Source organism: Lissotriton vulgaris, chromosome 4_1 (assembly GCF_964263255.1).
Source record: "Lissotriton vulgaris chromosome 4_1, aLisVul1.2, whole genome shotgun sequence".
NCBI lineage: Eukaryota > Metazoa > Chordata > Amphibia > Caudata > Salamandridae > Lissotriton > Lissotriton vulgaris.
Genome location: NC_141691.1, coordinates 521,457,509 through 521,476,891, shown reverse-complemented (window position 1 = coordinate 521,476,891; position 19,383 = coordinate 521,457,509). Strand labels below are relative to the sequence as shown.

Below are 19,383 nucleotides of genomic sequence, written 5' to 3'. Positions count from 1 at the left end.
TGGCAGTGCTGGCAGGGGTAATGTGTGGTGCAAGCTGCAGTGGTCTCCTGACGAGGGCCCTGGCACTTATTTTTTTTACAAATTAAGCATTGAGTGGTAATATTCTGCACATGATATTGTTGCAGGTAGATGTTTTGGCTCTTGATAATTTTGCATACAAGCATGGCTTGGGGCTCTTCTATGCTAGCAGCTTGTTTATGGAATGAGATCCTATGGGAACCTTCCCAAACCTGCTTACCTTTAAAATTTTAGGAAGGCTCTGACATCATGGCTTCATCTGCAATAATCTGCGTAGTGATGTTTTTCTTTTTCATACCACCAAAATGCCTCCCGGAAAACAATACTCTAAACAAAGAACATAAATAGAATAGAAAATTCTACTTGTGGGCTAAGATGTGTTACATTGCCAGAAACATGGACAATATGTTAAATCTGTGGTCGAGACTTTCTACTACGATAGCACGTGTTACAAACAGGGCTGCCTCGCTATTTCAAAGGCTAGGCCATGTCATGTAAAGTGAGCACAGGGAGCGCCATGTTAAAACATAGACTCTGTCAAAGTTTTGAGTAAACCTGGGCGGAGTTCCCAGAGTTCCACTAAACGGAACTCTGTAAAGTGCAAAAGAAAATCTGTAGCGCTACAAAGACATCGGCAAGCGGCGAAGGAAGTTAGAAAAAATGCTGTTCGTGGTAATTTTCATCGCTGGGTGTTTGTCCACTGTGTGAAAATATCACGAACGGCACCATATACAGCGCAAGCGGGTGCTGCTTCCTTTATGCGACTCGAGTAGATTTTCTACGCGAGCAGCAGCTTTCTCAATGCGAACGGGCGGTTTCTCCACGCAAGCGGTCAAGAGCATACACGGCCACTCGCATTCAGAAATCCGACTGCTCGCGTTGAACAATCTCGCCGGAAGGTGAATTTTCCTCGCTCGTGCTCGCCAACATGATGTTGACTAGCGCAAGTGAAGAAAAAAACTCAGCTCTGCTATGTGGAGCGCAGTTTTTCAGAACTCTGTGAGCTTTGCATACGCGGAGTGCAGAAACTCTGCAAAATCCGTGAGCAGAGCGGAGTTCACCGCCCAAACTTAGTTTTGAGCTGACTAGTGTCTTAAGTAGCTGAAGAGCAGGAGCTGCACCATTTTACCACCTTAGATAGTTATAAATAGCTGCATGTCACCAGAGCTTTAATGGCATGTGCTGGGTTTGCCTGAAAATGTAGCAGCATTTGTTGTCATCTCTAAAGTAAACAATAGAACATAAAACAACAACATACGCAAAAAGCTACATACCAACACAATGGGGAGAATAGTTGTTATAACATCATTTACTCGTCCAGTCAGTGAGAGCGCCACATCTTGCCTAGGATCAAGGAGATCACTAAAGTGCAATCACGTTTGCTGATAGCTAGAACTAATCTCTACCGGATCCGAAGCGGTGATGAAGTCCACTTGTGGTACGCCAGATGAGTACCAGTGGCCAGGATGTGGATGAGAAGTGCGTTCCATGGTTGGCCGACAAGAAAGTTGAATGAGCTTCCACTCTTCACACAATTTTCACAGATCCAACAGAATGTTTGTGTTGCTGGTTAGTAGGGAGACACCTGATGGGAGCATCATTGACAATCATCAGGAACCTTAGTCAATTCTGTGTAACTTCTGTTCGTCAAGCAGAGTGCTTTGAAATTTACAGGGCTCACACCTGGAAAGAGAAGCTTGCCCTGAGAGCTTGTGTTACATGTTCTCTGTGGCTTAGGCACATGAGCAGGTATGATACCGCTCAATATCCGATGAGTGATAGATGGTTCAGTTCATAAGAGATTGAAGAGCTCCAGAGAAGGAACATCATTGACATAGACCAAGCCATGATGGGGAGGTCTGCCTTGCCTGCAAGTATGCACGTATGTATGAATGTATATGTATGTTATTTATATAGGGCACGTTTAGCTGTAAAATTACAAGAGGAACACAGCAACATTTACTTATGTCTATTGAGGATATTTCTCATAAAGGAGGTAATAGTTCTTGTTACTTTCAGAAAAGATGTTTCTGGAAAAGGTGCATTGCAGTTTTCTTCTGGGAATTAAAGAGGAATGGAGCTTAACACAATTGTGCCTGTCTAGAGGTGCAGAATGATCCTAGCAGGAGCATTCGTGTTTTTGGATAGTTTCTTCCATGCACATCACAAAGAGAGCTGCTGGTCCATTCTTACCTGATCAACCATTGTGCAAACAAAGGTGTTTTCTACTAGATTTACAGCTTTGTGGATGTTGGTTGAATCACAGAAGAAACACACAGTCTGTAGTGCAAAGAAGCTCAACATATTACTCCAGAGAAAAGATACATCTCATTTCACTGTGCAGGTGAGTAGGGGTGTGTTGACTCATTTCGCCATATGCTCATGGACTGCAGATCCTCAATGTCAGATTTGTCAATTTCACGGTGATGGTTTATGTAGTTTTAATATCAGATTTGCCTCATAATTCTCTGGTCAATGGCTGAATGGTGTCCTTGGTTATTGATAAGGGCGGATCAATGAGTTGTTACTTTGGAAGACAAGAATCGTTTTGGACTCTGATGCCTTAATTTGACCACTGTTTGCTAAGGTTTCACAGGGGTCCAATTGTTTTGTCTTTGATCAGCTATACAAACCATGAAATGTGACCCCCGCGATATGCGTACTTCAAGCCGCTTTGCACGTGCTGTGGAAATAGCTAGAATTTCAAGTGGATGGTTGATTTCTTGCAGGATCCCAGACCTGGAGAAGTACTGGTCTTTATCTGGCCCCAGGAAAATCAGCAACTATTGTGTTTCCTGATGCTGTTGTGAATGTCGGCCTTCAGGTAGGCATTTCAACCAAAAAAGATACAATCGTTCTATCATCCATTTCTTGTTTTTAAGCATCCTTTGAAAGTATTAATATTGTGATGTATCATTTATATAGTACTTCATACCCCTCACAAGGCCACAGTGTGCTCGAATGTAAATCGGGTACTGGTGTGCATTTTTTGTTGTGCATGTTTGACAGGGGTATTGGTTGTAGTTTGACCTATAGGGAAGGTGATGTGTTAACAGAAGAAACAGGACAACAAGACCAAAGTTTAGCACAACGTGTTTTTGAACCCGTGTTACCGTGCCGGGAGACCTCTAATCCATATTGGGGAAAATATCATGGCCAGTGGGCCGCTGCCTTGACTTCTGACGCGGCCGGAAAGCATGCTTCGCCTCATTCACATAAAGAGCGCTACATAAGTGACTGTGCTACTTTTGGTATAGGTACCACCTTTAGCTGTATTACAGTGATAAGATTTCTGTACCAACCAATCTCAATCTTCACCTATGGCGACAGGCCATTTGTCACTTTTTCTGGAATCAGACATATTGAGCAGCTCCAACTAGTATATCATCCAGACTTTACGTTACCCTACGGTGCCTGTTCCATTCTACTCTTTTTTCACTACAACACAAATTTAGCCCAGACGAAGTTACAACACGTAACGAAACGCGTTGGCTGTGTATGTCCTTTTGGTATATTTACCTAAATAAAGAAATAAGAAAAATCAAGACTTCAAGCATTTACGTAATTCCTTTGAGTGTGCCTTCCATTGTGTTTTCAATTTTGTGTGTTTCATTTGTGTCCAGGGACAACGGGCATAGGAAGTGTGCTGCACCAGCTTTAATCTTTTTTGGACCAGTGCTCTGGTTGTGCTAAACCTTGGTCTTGTTGTCCTGTTGCTTCTGTTAACATATAGGGAAGGTGATGGGTAATAGACTGTAAGTGTGTCCTGCAGATTGACAGAACCCACCACACAGAACTTTAAAAACCTATTATGCTAGATTTCTCTTTGTTCCAAAGATCCAGAGGGCGTGGACGTGTGCCAGGTTCCTTTTCTCACCTACCAGGCAATGGATCTCATTAGCAAATTAAATTCGTCTTGAACTGAACTACCATGCCGTTTGGAAAAAATGGAAACCCTTGCTCTTCTCAAAGCTCAGTTGTTTGCTTTTATCCTACACCAGGGCACTCTTTTTGTCTCTATAAACATTTGGCATGTTGTGTTTTTTTCTCAGGAGGACTCTGAGGCTTTAGAGATTATTTACAGGTTTCTTTATTGCATACAATCCCCCCGTTGAGATCATCTCCATACTTAAAGTCCTCGCATGCAGTCAGTTATCCTTCTTTATTTTCCTTATAAAGGTGGGCTCATATTGCAAGTGCTAACAGTCCACACTTCTAATGAATATCAATTGAAGTCTTTAGTAATATTCTCGTTCAGGAAAAAGTTAACGGTTCTTTCTAACAAGGAAACCCCCTTAACTGCTCTTTGCATCATGATTGGGCCCAACCATCCTAGGATAAAAAGTGTTTTGAAGGACTTGAAGGGAGATTTGAAGGCCTCGGGTCCCTAATCAGATCTCCGTGCTTATTCCCTCTGGTGAGTAGGTGGTTCATATGGGTTAAAATGATCACTGCTGCTGCACCTTCCCAGAGCCTAGGGACATGACTGATGGAGGTCAGGTAGGGACCATCCAGCGTTCTCACTGGAATTTACTATGGGATGGAGGCCGGTCTTTCCCTGGGATGGTCCACCTGCTTTAGATAGTTGACTCCACCTTCTCTCTTGGCGTTCTCCAGCTCATGGCAGTCAGCGTTCTCCGCTAGTGATGCTCCTTCTAATATTTCCTCCTCCTGCACCAGTATTGGATTCACACTGAAACTGCTCTCTGCACCTCTGTCTCCTGTGAAGTTCGTCACCTGGTAAGACCACAGCAAGGGAAATGAGAGGAAAATGAGGGAGTAGGTATGCCCCCATGTGTTAACACATGTAGATGTGTGTAAGGAGCAGTGACCTTCAACCCAACCTTTCCGAGCTGCACTCCTCCCACGGAGGTCACTCCCATTGATCTTACAACAGGTAACAATGCAGGTGGTGTTGACCCTTTTAGGGATCTTACATAGATAAGTGTCACATCAGTCTAAGAACACTCAGGGTTACAAATATCCTATCATATCCCATCCCATCCTATCCTGTCCTATACCATCCATACCATACCAATGACAGGCCATACCATATCATACAATGACAGACCATACTATACCATAACTTTCCTATCCTATCCTCTTCTCTTATCCTATTCTATCCCATCACATCCCAACCTATCCTATCCATCCCATCCTCCTGTCCTTTCCTTTCCTTTCCTATCCTATCCTTTCCTATCCTATCCTATCCTATACTATCCTATCCTATCCTATCCTCTCCTCTTATCCTATTCCATCCCATCACTTCCCAACACATCCCAACACATCCCATCCCATCCTATCCTTTCCCATCCCATCCTATTCTCCTGTCCTTTCCTTTCCTATCCTATCCTATCCTATCCTATCCTATCCTATCCTATCCTATCCTATCCTATCCTATAAAGAATAATAATGCAGTATATCTCATGGAGTCTCTAACGGTGCAGCAATGCAGTAAAAAGCCACTTCCCTCGTGGTTACCTGTAAGTTTAATAATACAGCAGAAAACAACTATGTTGCATGGGCTGCTCTAAGGTGCAGAAACGAAGTTAAAAGACGAACTCCCTTGATCTTTTTAAGTCATCAAGTATGCTTAGTATTGTATGGTATAGTATAGTATAGTATGGAATGGAATAACTATTTTCATCGAGCAACTCAATGTCCACAAATTTCTTTTTCAAGTGAAATAATAGTCTTTTATTCTTGATATATTTCAATTCGCATCTTCATTGAAATTATTCTCCAAATTATTCTTCAAACCAAGTGCAGCCTAAACACGTGTTTCGTCTGGTCACAATCGACCATCGACTTCCTCAGGGCTGCAACCCAAACAGAACATAACACCTGTTACATTCTAATTTTTTTCACTTAACTTTCAGTGTTAAAGGTATTTGATTTCCACTTTGAATTAAAGGGGATACCTCCCACTGACACTATTGTGCTCAAAAGTAAAGAAAGAGATAATAGTAATGTACTTATTACCAATTCATAGCAAGAGTCACCAGGGTGTAATATTGTTTCGTAGGTGGAATAGGTAGCCTTCACCTATTTGATTCATACTTGTAAATCTATTATTCAATAAGTGAGTTAGTAAAAAGTATAGTTTGCGACCTTGTTATAGGACTTCATACCTATATTCCTCAACGATGCTTAACTCTAAATTCCAAATTTATTCCGATTTCTCAAAGTATTGTGATCTGTAAGAATTGACATAATTAATGTTATCTGAATAAAGTTATCATTAGGAATATTCTGAAATTCCACAGGTTAGATTAGCCAGGTAAGAGGTTGTCGTCTTTCTTACCTACTATTTTTCACATTCACTCTAATGTAAACATCCATCGTATCCAAGTTCCGCTTTACGTTTCCTAAAAATGCGAGAACCCACATTTAGTTGCTAATCTTATCATAAACTGAGCGGTAACTAGTTATAATACCCGCATTTAGGGTTCTCACCTCAAAGTAGTTTATTCGTTCCTCGGATCGCGTATCTCCGTGTCAGCGTCCTATTCTAGCGCCATCTTGCTTTTCCTTGTTTATATATGGTTGAGGGTGTGAAGCGCCATCTTGTTAAAGTTATTATATATTTGTAATATTGTTATTAATATTAGTTCTAGTACTCGTAGTCTTGTTCTCAAACCTCTAATTCATAAATATATTCTAAATGAATCAGTTTAATATTATAAAGATTTATTCTTTGCAAGTCGTGCCGTTTTGAAGTGTATTGAGGCAATAAGCGTGGTAACGTTATTCATAGTAAACAGGAGTCGCCATCTTATGATGGTGAAGTTAAAGTAGATTTATAGATGAATAACGTTTAATTAAATGTTGTCACATATCTCGATTTTATTTTGAATCGAGACATTAGATTTAGTAGTTGCTTGTCACATTCAGAATCTTATAACAGTTTAGTTTGTGAGACCGTATATATTACATTAAAGCTAGAGTCTACATCAGAGACTGGTGACAATAAGGTTTATTAAAACCACGCTAACGAAATTATAATTGTAAAATTGGTTATCGATTTAAAGTTGCACTTGGTTTGAAGATTAATTTGGAGAATAATTTCACTGAAGATGGGAATTAAAATATATCAAGAATAAAAGACTATTATTTCACCTTAAAAAGAAATTTGTGGACATTGAGTTGCTCGATGAAAATAGTTATTTTGTTAGTGCTAATTTATAGCACTGTATTCTCGTCGTGGTAACCGACCTGTTTCATCTGGAGCACCACACTTACAACAGCCTATTGTGACACACCTTCACCTGCTGTGCGCTCAAACTCAAACAGTTACCGTATCTCTTATTTTTATAGTATGGAATGGCTTGCCTTTGTATAGAATGGAATGGTATGGTATGGTATGGCCTGTCGTTGTATATTATGGTATGGTATGGCCTGTCATTATATGGTATAGTACGGCCTGTCATTGTGTATGGTATGGTATGGTACAGCAGGGTATGGTATGGTATGGTATGGTCTGTCAATGTACGGTATGGCCTGTTATTGGTATGGTATGGCATGTCATTGATATGGTGTGGTCTGTCATTGAATAGTATGGTAGGGTATGGTATAGTTTCTCATTGTAAAATATGTTATGATATGTCAATGAATACTATTGTATGGCATGGCATGGGATGGTATGGTATGATATGGTATGGTATGGTATGGTGTGGTATGGTATGGCCTGTCAATATATAGTATGGTATAGTATGGCTTGTCATTGTATGGTATGGTATGGTATGGTATAGCATAGCATGGCATAGCGTAATATAGTATAGTATGGTATGGCCTGTCAGTGTATAGTATGGCACGGTAAGGCCTTTCATTGCATCAGAATGTTATGGGATGGTATGACCTGTCATTGCATAGAATGTCATGGTATGTTATGGCCTGTCAATAATATGGTATGGTCATTTTCTTCACAATGTACACAGTAAGGTACAGAAAGAAGTGCAATAGGAGTAGCAAAACAAGCAAAAATGTATTTACACCTTTTTTTCATTTTCACACTAGAATGTTTCAGTGGTAAGCAATGGACGGGCTCTAAGCTGCCTGTATGTAAACAAAATGTCTTGCGAGCGACAGACGAGGTCTAAAAATGAATGCAAGTTAAAGAAGTCAGGTGGGAAACTCAATTGGTTTCATAATGTAAAATCACTGAAGATGGCATCACAGAAAGAAATTCTGGTAGATGCAGTAAGGAATAGTGACTTTAGTGTTTATAGTCCCAGCCTGTGACAGAATGCACTGTGAATGTATGTCATTATTTTAAAACTGTATTACACACATGGTGAGATAGACTGTCACAAATGATTTCGTGTTTAAGATAAAACAATTGCCTTCAAAGTATATGTAGCGTCTTTCCCCAGCCTGGGTATCCACCAATGACTACGCCACACACGGAACTTAGTGCTGCATGTCTTTATTCTTCAGCGTGTAACCGCAAACTCAACATTCTAAATTAGCCTTCATTGCATTCCGCTCTAACACCCACATCATAGCTCTACGGAGTCCATCTGGAGATAAACGGGGTCAGTCATTACTTACTCTCAAGACGCTACATCTCCCTCTCTGTTAATTGAAAAATTCCAATATTTACTAAAAATATATATATGTACAATTAAATCTCTTCAATCACTCTTTTTGGCACTTGAATTGTTCGATCAGATCTTGTAACTGGAAACTAGGAACTGTCGCTATGTATGTCCAGTATCTGTGTTGATGCAAAGCAATATCAGCCACTAGTACGTCAGACTCAGTCTCTCCTTCAACACATAGATTTGCTGAACAAGGAGTTAAACGCCGAAAATGAGAAGCATCTCTAGTAATAGACTACTTAGGGCGCTGGGCAGTCACAATATCTCTCTTGATAGAAACCACTTAAAAACCTTCTGCCTCAAATGGAGCATTAGATTTTCTTTTCCGCGTCTGGCATGTGAGCACTCGGTCTCCTCTCCTAAAGATGATGTTCTTCGCATGTTGTCTTTTATCAGCACATGCTTTCATCTTTTATTTCTGAACCTAGTCCTTCTCATGAGTTGTGTTCTCACTTTTCTCTCTCTGATTGGTCCACTAACATATTTTGGTTGTCATTGCTCTCCCAAACACCAATGTTGCAGAACATTTCACCTGTAGTCGAGTGCGATGTCGAAGGATAAGCTCTTAAGGTAGAATTTGACACAGTCTTTAAATCAAACCTTTCAAGCATAGCACACTGCACTGCTGTCTTTAGCATACTCATAAAGCGCTCAATTAGTCCACTGGCCTGCGGCCACAGAGGTGTGCTCTTCTTATGCTTTATATTCAGATGCTTCAAGAAATCTTTAGACTGAGAACAATTAAATGGCGGGCCACAGTCAGATTTCAATACGGCTCGAACACCCCATGTCTCAAAGATGCCATCTAGTCTCTCAATGGTTCGGTCTTGAGTGGTAGAGGAAAGGTCCTCAATTAAGGGAAATCATGACTATTCTTCCACAATCCAAACACAAGGAGATGATGGACGGAGCGCTGAAACTTTTAAGACACTCACCACCAGTCACAGATCTGGGTTGAATCCATCATCATTCTTTAGCTCACCTCGCCACCTCAGTACAGACCCAGCTATATGCAAATCAGTCTTGAACCTGTGTATCATGGGAACAGTCCAGCCCGAACTACCAAGCCAGGGCTTCCCTGAACCGGAAACAAGCATCCTGGGACCAGTTTCTGGGTAAAACCCTTCATCAGCCAGGCTAGCTTGAATCCAGTGGCAAAGTGAGCAAGGGACCCACGTCTGGGCATACCCTGCCAACTTAGAGCGAACAAAGCAAACACAAGGAGATGATGGACAGAGCGCTGAAACTTTTCAGACACTTACCCTCAGAGACAGTTCTGGCAACGATTTTGCGATGTGCTTCGTGGGCCACTTCAATCATCTTCTGCCTTAGTCTCTCCAGAATCAGGATTCTTGCAACTTTCAATATAACTTCTTTCTAAGTTATGGGTTGTTCACCTTTGACATTTCAGTATTTTTGATATTCACCATCACTAGTGAGAGGTCTAGGGTGTTGGTTCCATGGCTAATGTGTAATTGTATATTTCAACTTTAGCATGCCATTATCATGGCTCATTGCAGTGATAATCTGGGCTAACTAGATAGCAGCTGGTGTGTTTGATTTTACAATGAAATTGATACAGGCTTCAGCTATTTTCGGTGGGGTACTATGACCTAGAAAAGTAGTCAGCAGGGTTCTGGTCCTTCCCTGGACAATGCACAATCTTATAACTGCACACTTGTAAATGTAGTCCCCATCACTCAATGTGAGGAGGCATCTTGGGTTTTGGATTGCAAAATATAGTTAGTAAGGTTTAATGATCAGTGACCAACGTTAAAAGCTTTCTGTACAGGAATTCATGGAAATCTTCAAAAGCCCATACCATGGCTAAACTTTCATTTTCAGCTTGTGAAAAAGCTTGTTCTGTTTGGGTCAAACTCCTACTTGCATATGCCACAACATGTCTTTGAGTATTCAGGTATACGCTGTGCTGGGCAAGGATGACTCAAAGGCTGACTGGGTTAGTGTTGAAAACAACCTCTATATGAAGCTTTGGATTTAAATATGTGATTTCAGTAGCATTCTCAATGGCTTGTTTGATTTTCTTAAAACTTATCTCACATTCATGCGACCATTGACATGCATCATTCTTTTTCGTCATCTCTCTCAATGGAGCACTTATAGTGGCAAAGTCTTGCATGTATCTGGAACAGTAACTGGCCTTGCCAAGAAATTAACACATCATAGAAACATCTAGTGGGGGATCAGCATTCAACAGCGTTTATACTTTAGCTGGATATCGTTTCATATCCCCATCAGAAAAGATATATCTAAATAATTGTAACTTTGTCTAGTGCAACTCACATTTATCTGCATTCAGAGTCAAACCTGCATCTGCAAGTAACAAACATACTTGTGGGAGAGTGTAGCTCCAAAAATCAATATGTTATAACTAAAATTGAAAGCATTCATTACAGGCTGTATGATACGTCAAATAACGACTTGAAAAGGTTCTGCAGCTCATTACACACTCACTTAGACTTTTGTATCGAAACAGACAAAAATGTGTAAGAAAGGTTGCAATGTATCTGCAACTTTCTTTGAGTTCCAACTTATGACAACCTTTATTCAAATCAAGGCAAGAGAAAATGTTTGTACCATTTGATTGCCTTATCATGTCAGCAATGTGTGGTCCTGGATGTCACTCTCGTTCAATTGCCTTGTTTGCCTGACACATGTCTACGCATATTCGTACAGCTTCTTCATTGTCCTTTTTGGGCACTACCACTATGGAAGAAACCCAAGTTTTGGTACCAGTAGAAGTGCAGTAATATCATGCTTAAGTAACGATTCAAGTTCTTTTTCAATAGCATCTTGTAAATGAAAAGCAATTCGTAATTGCCTTTGAGCAACAGGACGGACATCCTCATTGATATGCAGCTTTACTTTAATAGACTTAAGCTTTCATAAACCATGAATTATTTAAGTGGTAATTGATTTACTATTTCATGATGAGTATTCATGTTATCATTTATGGAAATCAGTCCCAGATCAGCAGCTGTGCTGAAACTGAGTAGACAGGCAGTTGACGCTGAATTTAAAGCACATGGATGGGTGCTTAAACCTTCGTTTTCTTCTGTTTCATTGCCGCTACAAATGAACCCTGACTTTTTCAGAGAGTCGATGTAGCCCGGGTAGACAGTTTTGTTTTCAATTGCATAAGGTGTGGTAATGGAATCAAATCATTATATTTCTCCTCAGACATAATGTTTATCAAAGTACCACAGGTATTGAACAATCATTTTTTTTCAGGGTCAACTTTGGACAATGTTTGAATGGCTTTGGTGCTTTAGCGTGTCGACTTTTCTTTGACTGACATTTTTCCTCATATGCGGCCAGTTGAACATGCACACGCTCTTCTTCACTTTCACTTTATAGTGATCTAGAAGAATTGCTTTACAATAATTTAGATGACAATCGATTTTGTTCAGTGTTGATGTCTTAGGTAATGTAGCCACTTGACCTTGTGAGTGTGCGTCGAACCCTGCTTGAGGAACATTCCAGCAACTATTTTGTCTTTGCACTGTGATGAACTTGCTTTTTTTTTTTTACAAACCATCACAAAATGGTTCTCCTTTCCACAGTCTTAACATAATTGACCAATGGCGGGACATTTACCTTCATGTGAAAACTAAAATCTACATCTAAAACACAACTTTTTTTTTTACATGTAGACATCACCTTGTGTCTTTCAGACTTTGGCTTTGGTTTACTTGTCACACTCATGACTGATTAATTCTGAGCACGTGCAAACTCCATGTCAGCAGCTTGTCTATCAGCACACTCCTCAGCCATTAAGACTCACTCCAGACTAAGAGTTTCTCTCACCATTTGTGCGACTGAATGAATCTGACAAGCATCCATCAATAACTCTAAGACATATAGCTTCTTCATCATTAAATTAATTTAACTTACAGTGTTTGATGAGTGTGTCGAGTCCTCCACAAATTCCTCAATGGTTTCGCCACCTTTCCGTCATTCCTGACTGCAAATGTATCTTTCGTAATCTACATTGGGCATTGGATTGAATTTGCGATTTAAGGTTTCCCTCATCTGTCGGTATGTGATTCAGTTCGCAGCATCTTCCTTATGACTTCTTTCACATCATCACCAGCAAGATTTTTGAGGTATTTGATAATATATTTTTTATTTTTTATTTTTTAAAGACCTTCTTTGTATAATTATGCACTGACACAGCATAGAGCCTACAACCCCGAGGGCCGGCCGCGTTATGTACAGTTACCTTTTTACCATTGTCGGAGTAACACAGCCCTTCAGCCGACATCCCTGGGGTCCGGCGACGTGGTAAGTAAGGTGTACACAGATCAGTCAGATTCGTGTTCCGGATAGCTTATAGGTCTATGGTTTTTCTTTTATTTAAAATATGTTATTGATCAAAAGCAGAGGAAATATTTATCAAAACAATCACAGTTACAATCTCATCACAGAGCACGTATAGTACAGCAGTAACCACAATTACAGAGGGATGGTAGGCCTGGTCATTTCCATGTCTGCTGAGGGGGAAGTACACAATTCGCCTCTATAGGCATTCCATCGACCCCATTTCTTATCCCAAACTCCAGGGCATCCCCTGATCTTGTAAACCGTTTTTTCAGACAGCATGCCACGTCCATAGCGGCCACCCATCTAATCAGGAGCGGTTTGTGTGGTGAGCCCCACTGCATGGCTATCTCACGCTTCAATAAGAGGAAGCTTAGAGCCGTCCATCGTTGTTCTATTGCAGTTAAATCCATGGGGTCCCATACATTGAGGAAAGCACATTTGGGGGTCAGAGGGACCGGTTTCCCTAATGCATCGATCATTTTCTGAATGGCGCAGTTCCAGAGGTCTTGGACCGCTGGGCATTCCCACAGAATGTGATGGAAGGTACCAGTTAGACCACAATTAAGGAGGCAGAGATCAGATGAGCGTTGGCCTATTTTGACTAGAAGAGGACCGGACATGTATGTTCTGTGCAATATTTTTAGCTGTATTAATCTGAATCTATGATTGATGGCTGATTCGCGCGAGGACATCAATGCCGACTGCCACTCAACTTCATCTAGGACTCCGATGTCGATCTGCCATTTATCTCGCAGAAGGTGAAAAGTGTTTGGCATATTGTTGCATAATTTACGGTAAGTGCAGGATATCGCTTTGGCCTGAAGGGGTTCTGATAAGAGTCTGTCTTCAAGGGGCGAGGATTGTGGGAGAGAAGAGAGGTCCGGGACGCTGTTGAGTATGGCGTTTTTAATTTGGAGGTATCGGAAAGTCTCGGAATGTGCCAGGTCGTATGTGTTCTGCAGCTCTTTGAATGTCAGCAATTTGCCCTTGTGAAGCATGTCGCTAATGGTGGATATGCCAAGTGTGTCCCATTTATCAAAGCCTCGATAATGACAAAGGGTACCTAGTTTGTATGAGGTCCAAAGTGGGGTGGATAGTGTGAGGGTGTTGGTCCATCCGAGTCGTTTGTTTGCACAGTGCCAAATTGATATTGTGTGGGACATTGGGCCTATATATCGGGTTCGGGCATGTTTGCCGTAAAAGAGCCTCGAGGTAGCCACCACGGCCTGTCTGGTATTTCTCTAAGTGAAAAGCAGGGTTTGTGGGCGAACAGTAAATCCATGAGTTGGTGGCGACCAACTGAGTGGCCCAATAATAGAGGCGGACATTGGGAAGGGCAATACCTCCATTGTATCACCCTTGCGTGAGTAAGATGAGAGCAATGCGGGGAGAACCGCCATCCCATAGAAGAAGGCGGAGGTCTCCTTCTATTAAGTTGAAATAGGAGTCAGCTATGGGGAATGGGCAATTTTGTAGGGCATACAGGAATCGAGTGAGTGCAAGCATCCTAAATAGGGCAGCTCTACCTGGGAGAGAGAGGGGGAGCGTTCTCCAATGTGAGATGTCGGTATGGAGTCTCTGGAGTGGGCCTTTAAGGTTACAATCATGGAATAATTGGGGATCCGGGGTGACAAAAATTCCCAAATATTTAAATCCGTCTCGGGCGATTTCAATTGAGTAGCCTCACGGGAGGGGTGGGGGTGGACCACGTAGAACATAGAGCACCGATTTAGACCAATTAATAGAGAAGCCCGAGTATTTGCCAAAGTTGGTGACCACATGTAGCAGGATGTTAAGGGAGGACTTGGGGGAGGAAATATATACGAGGATGTCATCTGCGTATAGCGAAATCTTGTCGACCGTGTCAGCATTCCATCTGAGGCCTCGGATGGAATTGTCGGTTCTAATCCAATGGGCTAGGGGTTCAAGGGTAAGTGTAAACAACAGAGGGGACAGAGGGCATCCCTGTATTGTACCTCTGTGCAAGGGAAAGCGCCTGGACGTATGTCCGTTGACATAAACCTGTCCCGAGAGATCAGTGTAGAGTAGTCGGATCCACTGTATAAATTTGGGACCAAAGCCATAGCGGAGGAGCACCTCAAAGAGGTAAGACCATTCGACAGAATCGAAGGCAAGTGTTGCATCAAGGGAAAGGATAGCTGCATCTTCTCGAAGATGTGGTATCCTGCTCATGACATTGTGGACTCTGCGGAGGTTGAGCGCAGTGTTGCTGCCCGGTAAAAAGCCCGACTGATCTTCGTGTATCAAGGCGGGGAGAACTGTCATGAGTCTGGTGTCAAGGAGCTTAGCAAGGACCTTTACTTCAGTGTTGATAAGAGAGATAGGTCGGTAGGAGCTGCAGTCAGCAGCCGGTTTATTGGGCTTACGAATGATCACTATCGATGCCATTGCCAACCGTTGATCTAGCGGCAGGCATCCGACATCACGACTCTCTTCGAACATTGCTTTAAGGTGTGGGAGGACCTCACCCGCCATGCCCTTCAGGAACTCAATTGGGACGCCGTTGGGGCCCATAGCTTTGCCTGATTGAATGGCAAACAAGGCATTTCCAACTTCCTCCGTCGTGAGGTCAGCCTCCAACTCCTGTACGTCGGGCTCGGAAAGAGTAGGAAGCCTCATTTCGGCTAGGAGCAGTTTAGATTCTTCCGCGTTGTAGTGGGCTCTGGCGGTGTAAACCCCTTCTAGGTGGGTGGCAAAGGCCTCCGCTATATCGCCCGGGTCTGTGACAGTAGACTGATCGGGCAGGGTCAATTCTGGGATCCAACGGGAACCTTGTTCACGTTTTTCGAGCAACGCAAGCATTTTGCCTGCTCTGTCCCCCAGCTCGTAGGCACGATGACAGGTTTTCAAGAGCTTGGCTTGCGCCTTTTCGAGAGCTAGTGCTTTATACTCTAATTGTTTCGCGCGAAGGCGGGCCGTTGTGTCGTCTGTGGGGTTTGTGTTGTGTAGGGATTCCAGGTTGATAAGGTCTGTTTCTACTTGTAGCAGGTGTTCATTTTGCTTGTGGATGTAGCCAGTTTTGAGGGATAGCGCTTTACCCTTGATCACTGCCTTGTATGCCTCCCATATTGTTATGGCCGAAGCCACGGAGCCCACGTTTTCGGCAAAGTAGTATTCGGTGTGTTCGAGCAAGCAATCTTTTATGTCAGGGATTTTTAAGAGCCAGGGCGTGATAATTATGGGGCCGCGTGTCTTTTGACGGTGGTGCGTGAACTGCACAGTAAATGGGGAGTGGTCGGAGATCCCTCTAGGGAGCCCCTCCGGATGGCGAAAGAACTCCAAATCAGCAGTGGGAGAGAATAAGTAGTCTATGCGAGAGCTGCTGTTATGAGCGTTGGAGTAGTGTGTATAGTATGAGGTAGTCGGGTGGGACAGGCGCCACAGGTCTTCGAGCCCCATTGTTTGTGTGAAGTCAAATAGGTCTGAGCTCGACTTGTGTGAAGGACGTTGGGGGTGCCGATCTCTGGCATCATTCATTGTCATATTAAAATCGCCGCCGATAAGCAGGGGTCACTGTGGGAGATCGAGCTTTAGTCGCTGTAGGATCTGTAGTGCGGCTGTGCCTAGAGCTGGAGGGATGTAGACTGAAATGACATTTAGTGGTTTGCCTTCCCAGGTGGCTTCCACTACAGCGAAGCGACCCAGGGGGTCGGCCCATGTTTTTGTACACGTCAGGGCCACATTCCTTCGCACCAGGATACCGGTGCCCCTGGACCCAGAGGTGAAACCTGCGTGCACAAGTAATTTATATCCACCCCGGTGAAGTGCTTGGCACGCATTGCCCATTAGGTGCGTTTCTTGGAGGAGAACCAGGTCTGGAGAATGGCGTTTGAGATACTGCATGACCACCCCTCTTTTTTTCTTGTTGCCAAGGCCGTTAAAGTTCCATGTTATGATGGCAAGGGGCGTTGTCGAGGGGGGTGTCATGGTGGCCTAAAGAATTGAGATTGTGCATGGATCAATGGTATGTGGTGCAATGAGTGCAGCTTGTAGGAAATGATTCTAAGGGAGGGGGCTACTGTGGAGCATTCGCGAGGCCCTGCATAACCAAATTTTGGGCTGTAAGTATATCGTGATGGCATATGGCGATGTGTAGCCGGGCTTGTAATTAAGAAGTCGCAATAGGTAGCGAGTGGGGTCGTGGCCTGATGTGTGACATGCTCCATGATCAAGAATTCTCTGCAACGAGTGAGCAAAAACAAAAACAGAAACCATATCAGTTCCTTCATCAACTTCCCAACATTTCCCAACCCTCCCAAACCCGCCCCCCCTTACTGTTTCCCCCCCGTCAACCCCCCTCCTTACGTCCCTGCCCGCGGACTTGAAACTATCCACTCCCCAAATAGGCAGAGTGCCTGTCGCCCACCCGAACATTGATGAGGTGCGTGGAGAGCCGAAGGTGCCCTTGTCAGCTATTAACAGGATGATATTGTCTAGTGCAATTAGAAACAACTGAAATCAGCAGTAGCATTCACATAGTAGAAGTCATTAATAACACGTAAGCTCAGGTCAGTCCTGTGCCCAGGGTCTCATGGAGATCGACCCAAGCGGGGGACATCGTCATAAAGCACAGCTTAGTGTACCCATATAGTATTCAACAATTAACATAGGAAGGATAGTCAGAATCTTTAACCCTTCACATCTTCCTTGAGCATATCGTGTATCATCCCGTAATATTTGAGAAATGGCTTCCGGGGCCAAGCAACGTTCCCCCTATAGGGTACTAGGAGAGTAAGTGCCCTACCTGAGAGTAGTCAGTTAGAACAGTATCGTTTATAGGCCATTCGAAAACAACAGGCGAAGCAACCCATATTGGAAGAGAAAATCAGCAAAGGATACATAGGAGTCAAGGCGTGATTCAAGTACGAGGTGGACTGTTTCCCAACCAAATGGGTCTCTGAACAACAGGGTCCGGTATGTAGCTTCGATCCAGGAATACAGTCTGAAGGTCGAAACGGCGATGAGGTCACCGCTTGGGAAACAGGATGTAGCAGCTGAAGGCCGGCATGAAGGACTCGGAGAACCCCAGGAGCAAGAGAATCATGACGGGCCGATGAAGGGGTGAATACCCACTTTGAGGAGGTCAGCGTGTAGTCTCATGGCGGGTAGGAGCAGCGTCACAAATTATGTAGAGCCAGCCGGCTCAAGAAAAAGTGGTCTAACTGTTCGAACCATCTTGGACTCTTGGGTCATTACTCTTCCTGCGCGTTGTCCGTGAACAGGTCCTGACTTTCCGGTGGCACCACTTCGTCAGAGCGATCTGCGGATTTCTTGTGCCGATTTTGGGTGGAAGTCGACTGGCGCCATCCCTCAAGCCAGTCCCAAACTTCAGCAGGAGATTCAAAAAACCAGGTCTTGCCATCTGACTCAATGCGGAGTTTCGCAGGGAATAGCATAGAGTACTTGATGGACTGTGCATGGAGTGCCTTCTTCACTTCCAGGAAGCTGCGTTGACGGGCCTGTACTTTCATGGTGAAGTCCCGGAAGATCGTGATCTGTGCATTGTCTATTCGTAAAGGCAGTCCCGCTCATGCCGTTTGGAGGATGACATCACGGTCACGGAAGTTGAACACACGGGCCACGATGGGGCGGGGGGGAGCGCCCGGCTTCGGTCTAACCCCCGGGACTCTGTGGGCCCTTTCTATGGAAAAATAGTTGGAGAGGGGCTTTGGTTGAAGGTGTTGCAGGACCAATTTCTCCACGAAGAGGTCAGTAGCCAGCTCCTCAAGGCGCTCAGGAACACCCAGGATGCAGAGGTTGTTGCGCAGAGCGCGTCCTTCATAGTCGTCAAGGAGGACCTCCATCTGGTGTTGTTGTTTCTGCAGTTGGGTTACCTGCTGTTGCAGTGTGGAGGTATCATCGACAAGTGCCTGGATTTTGATTTCAATGTCTTTCACTTTAGAGTCCTTTTTTCGAACGTCTGCACGTAACAATGTCACTTCTATGTTTACTGAATCAATGCAGGTTTCCAGTGAGGAGCGGACCCCCGCAATTGCTTCCATGACATCGTCCAGGGTGGGGGAAGGCCTCACCTGCGGAGGGGGGGTCGCTGCTTTAAGGGTAGCGTCTGGAGTCGTGTCTTTAGGTTCCCCCTTGGAGCCCCATGATAATTTGTTGAGTTGCCTTTGATTGGAAGGCCGATTTCCTTTATTGGAGGCCATCGTGAGATTAGGCCTTGTAGGGGGTTGTTAAGGTGGAAGACTATGAGGCGTGATCGCTGGAGGAGGATAGGGGGGGGGAGGGGAGCTTCTCGTTGTCGATCCGGGGGGGACAGGGAAGCGTACCCCACGTTCCTGCGATCTCAGTTCCAGAGGGGGTCGTGGTTTCCAGGGCCCGGGTGGAGGTGAACATACGGAGCTGGTTATTGGCGAGGAGCGGGGGGTCGGGAGGAACCACCCAC

The 19,383-nt window shown here is 43.7% G+C and overlaps 1 protein-coding gene across 1 annotated transcript in view; it reads left to right on the top strand.

Moving 5' to 3' along the window:
* LOC147721184 (TRPM8 channel-associated factor homolog) overlaps nt 1-19,383 on the top strand; it is a 376,336-nt gene that overhangs the window by 155,475 nt on the left and 201,478 nt on the right. Inside the window, 1 exon segment of the mRNA XM_086964671.1 lies at nt 2,748-2,842. Coding sequence (XP_086820797.1) covers nt 2,748-2,842 — 95 coding nt within the window.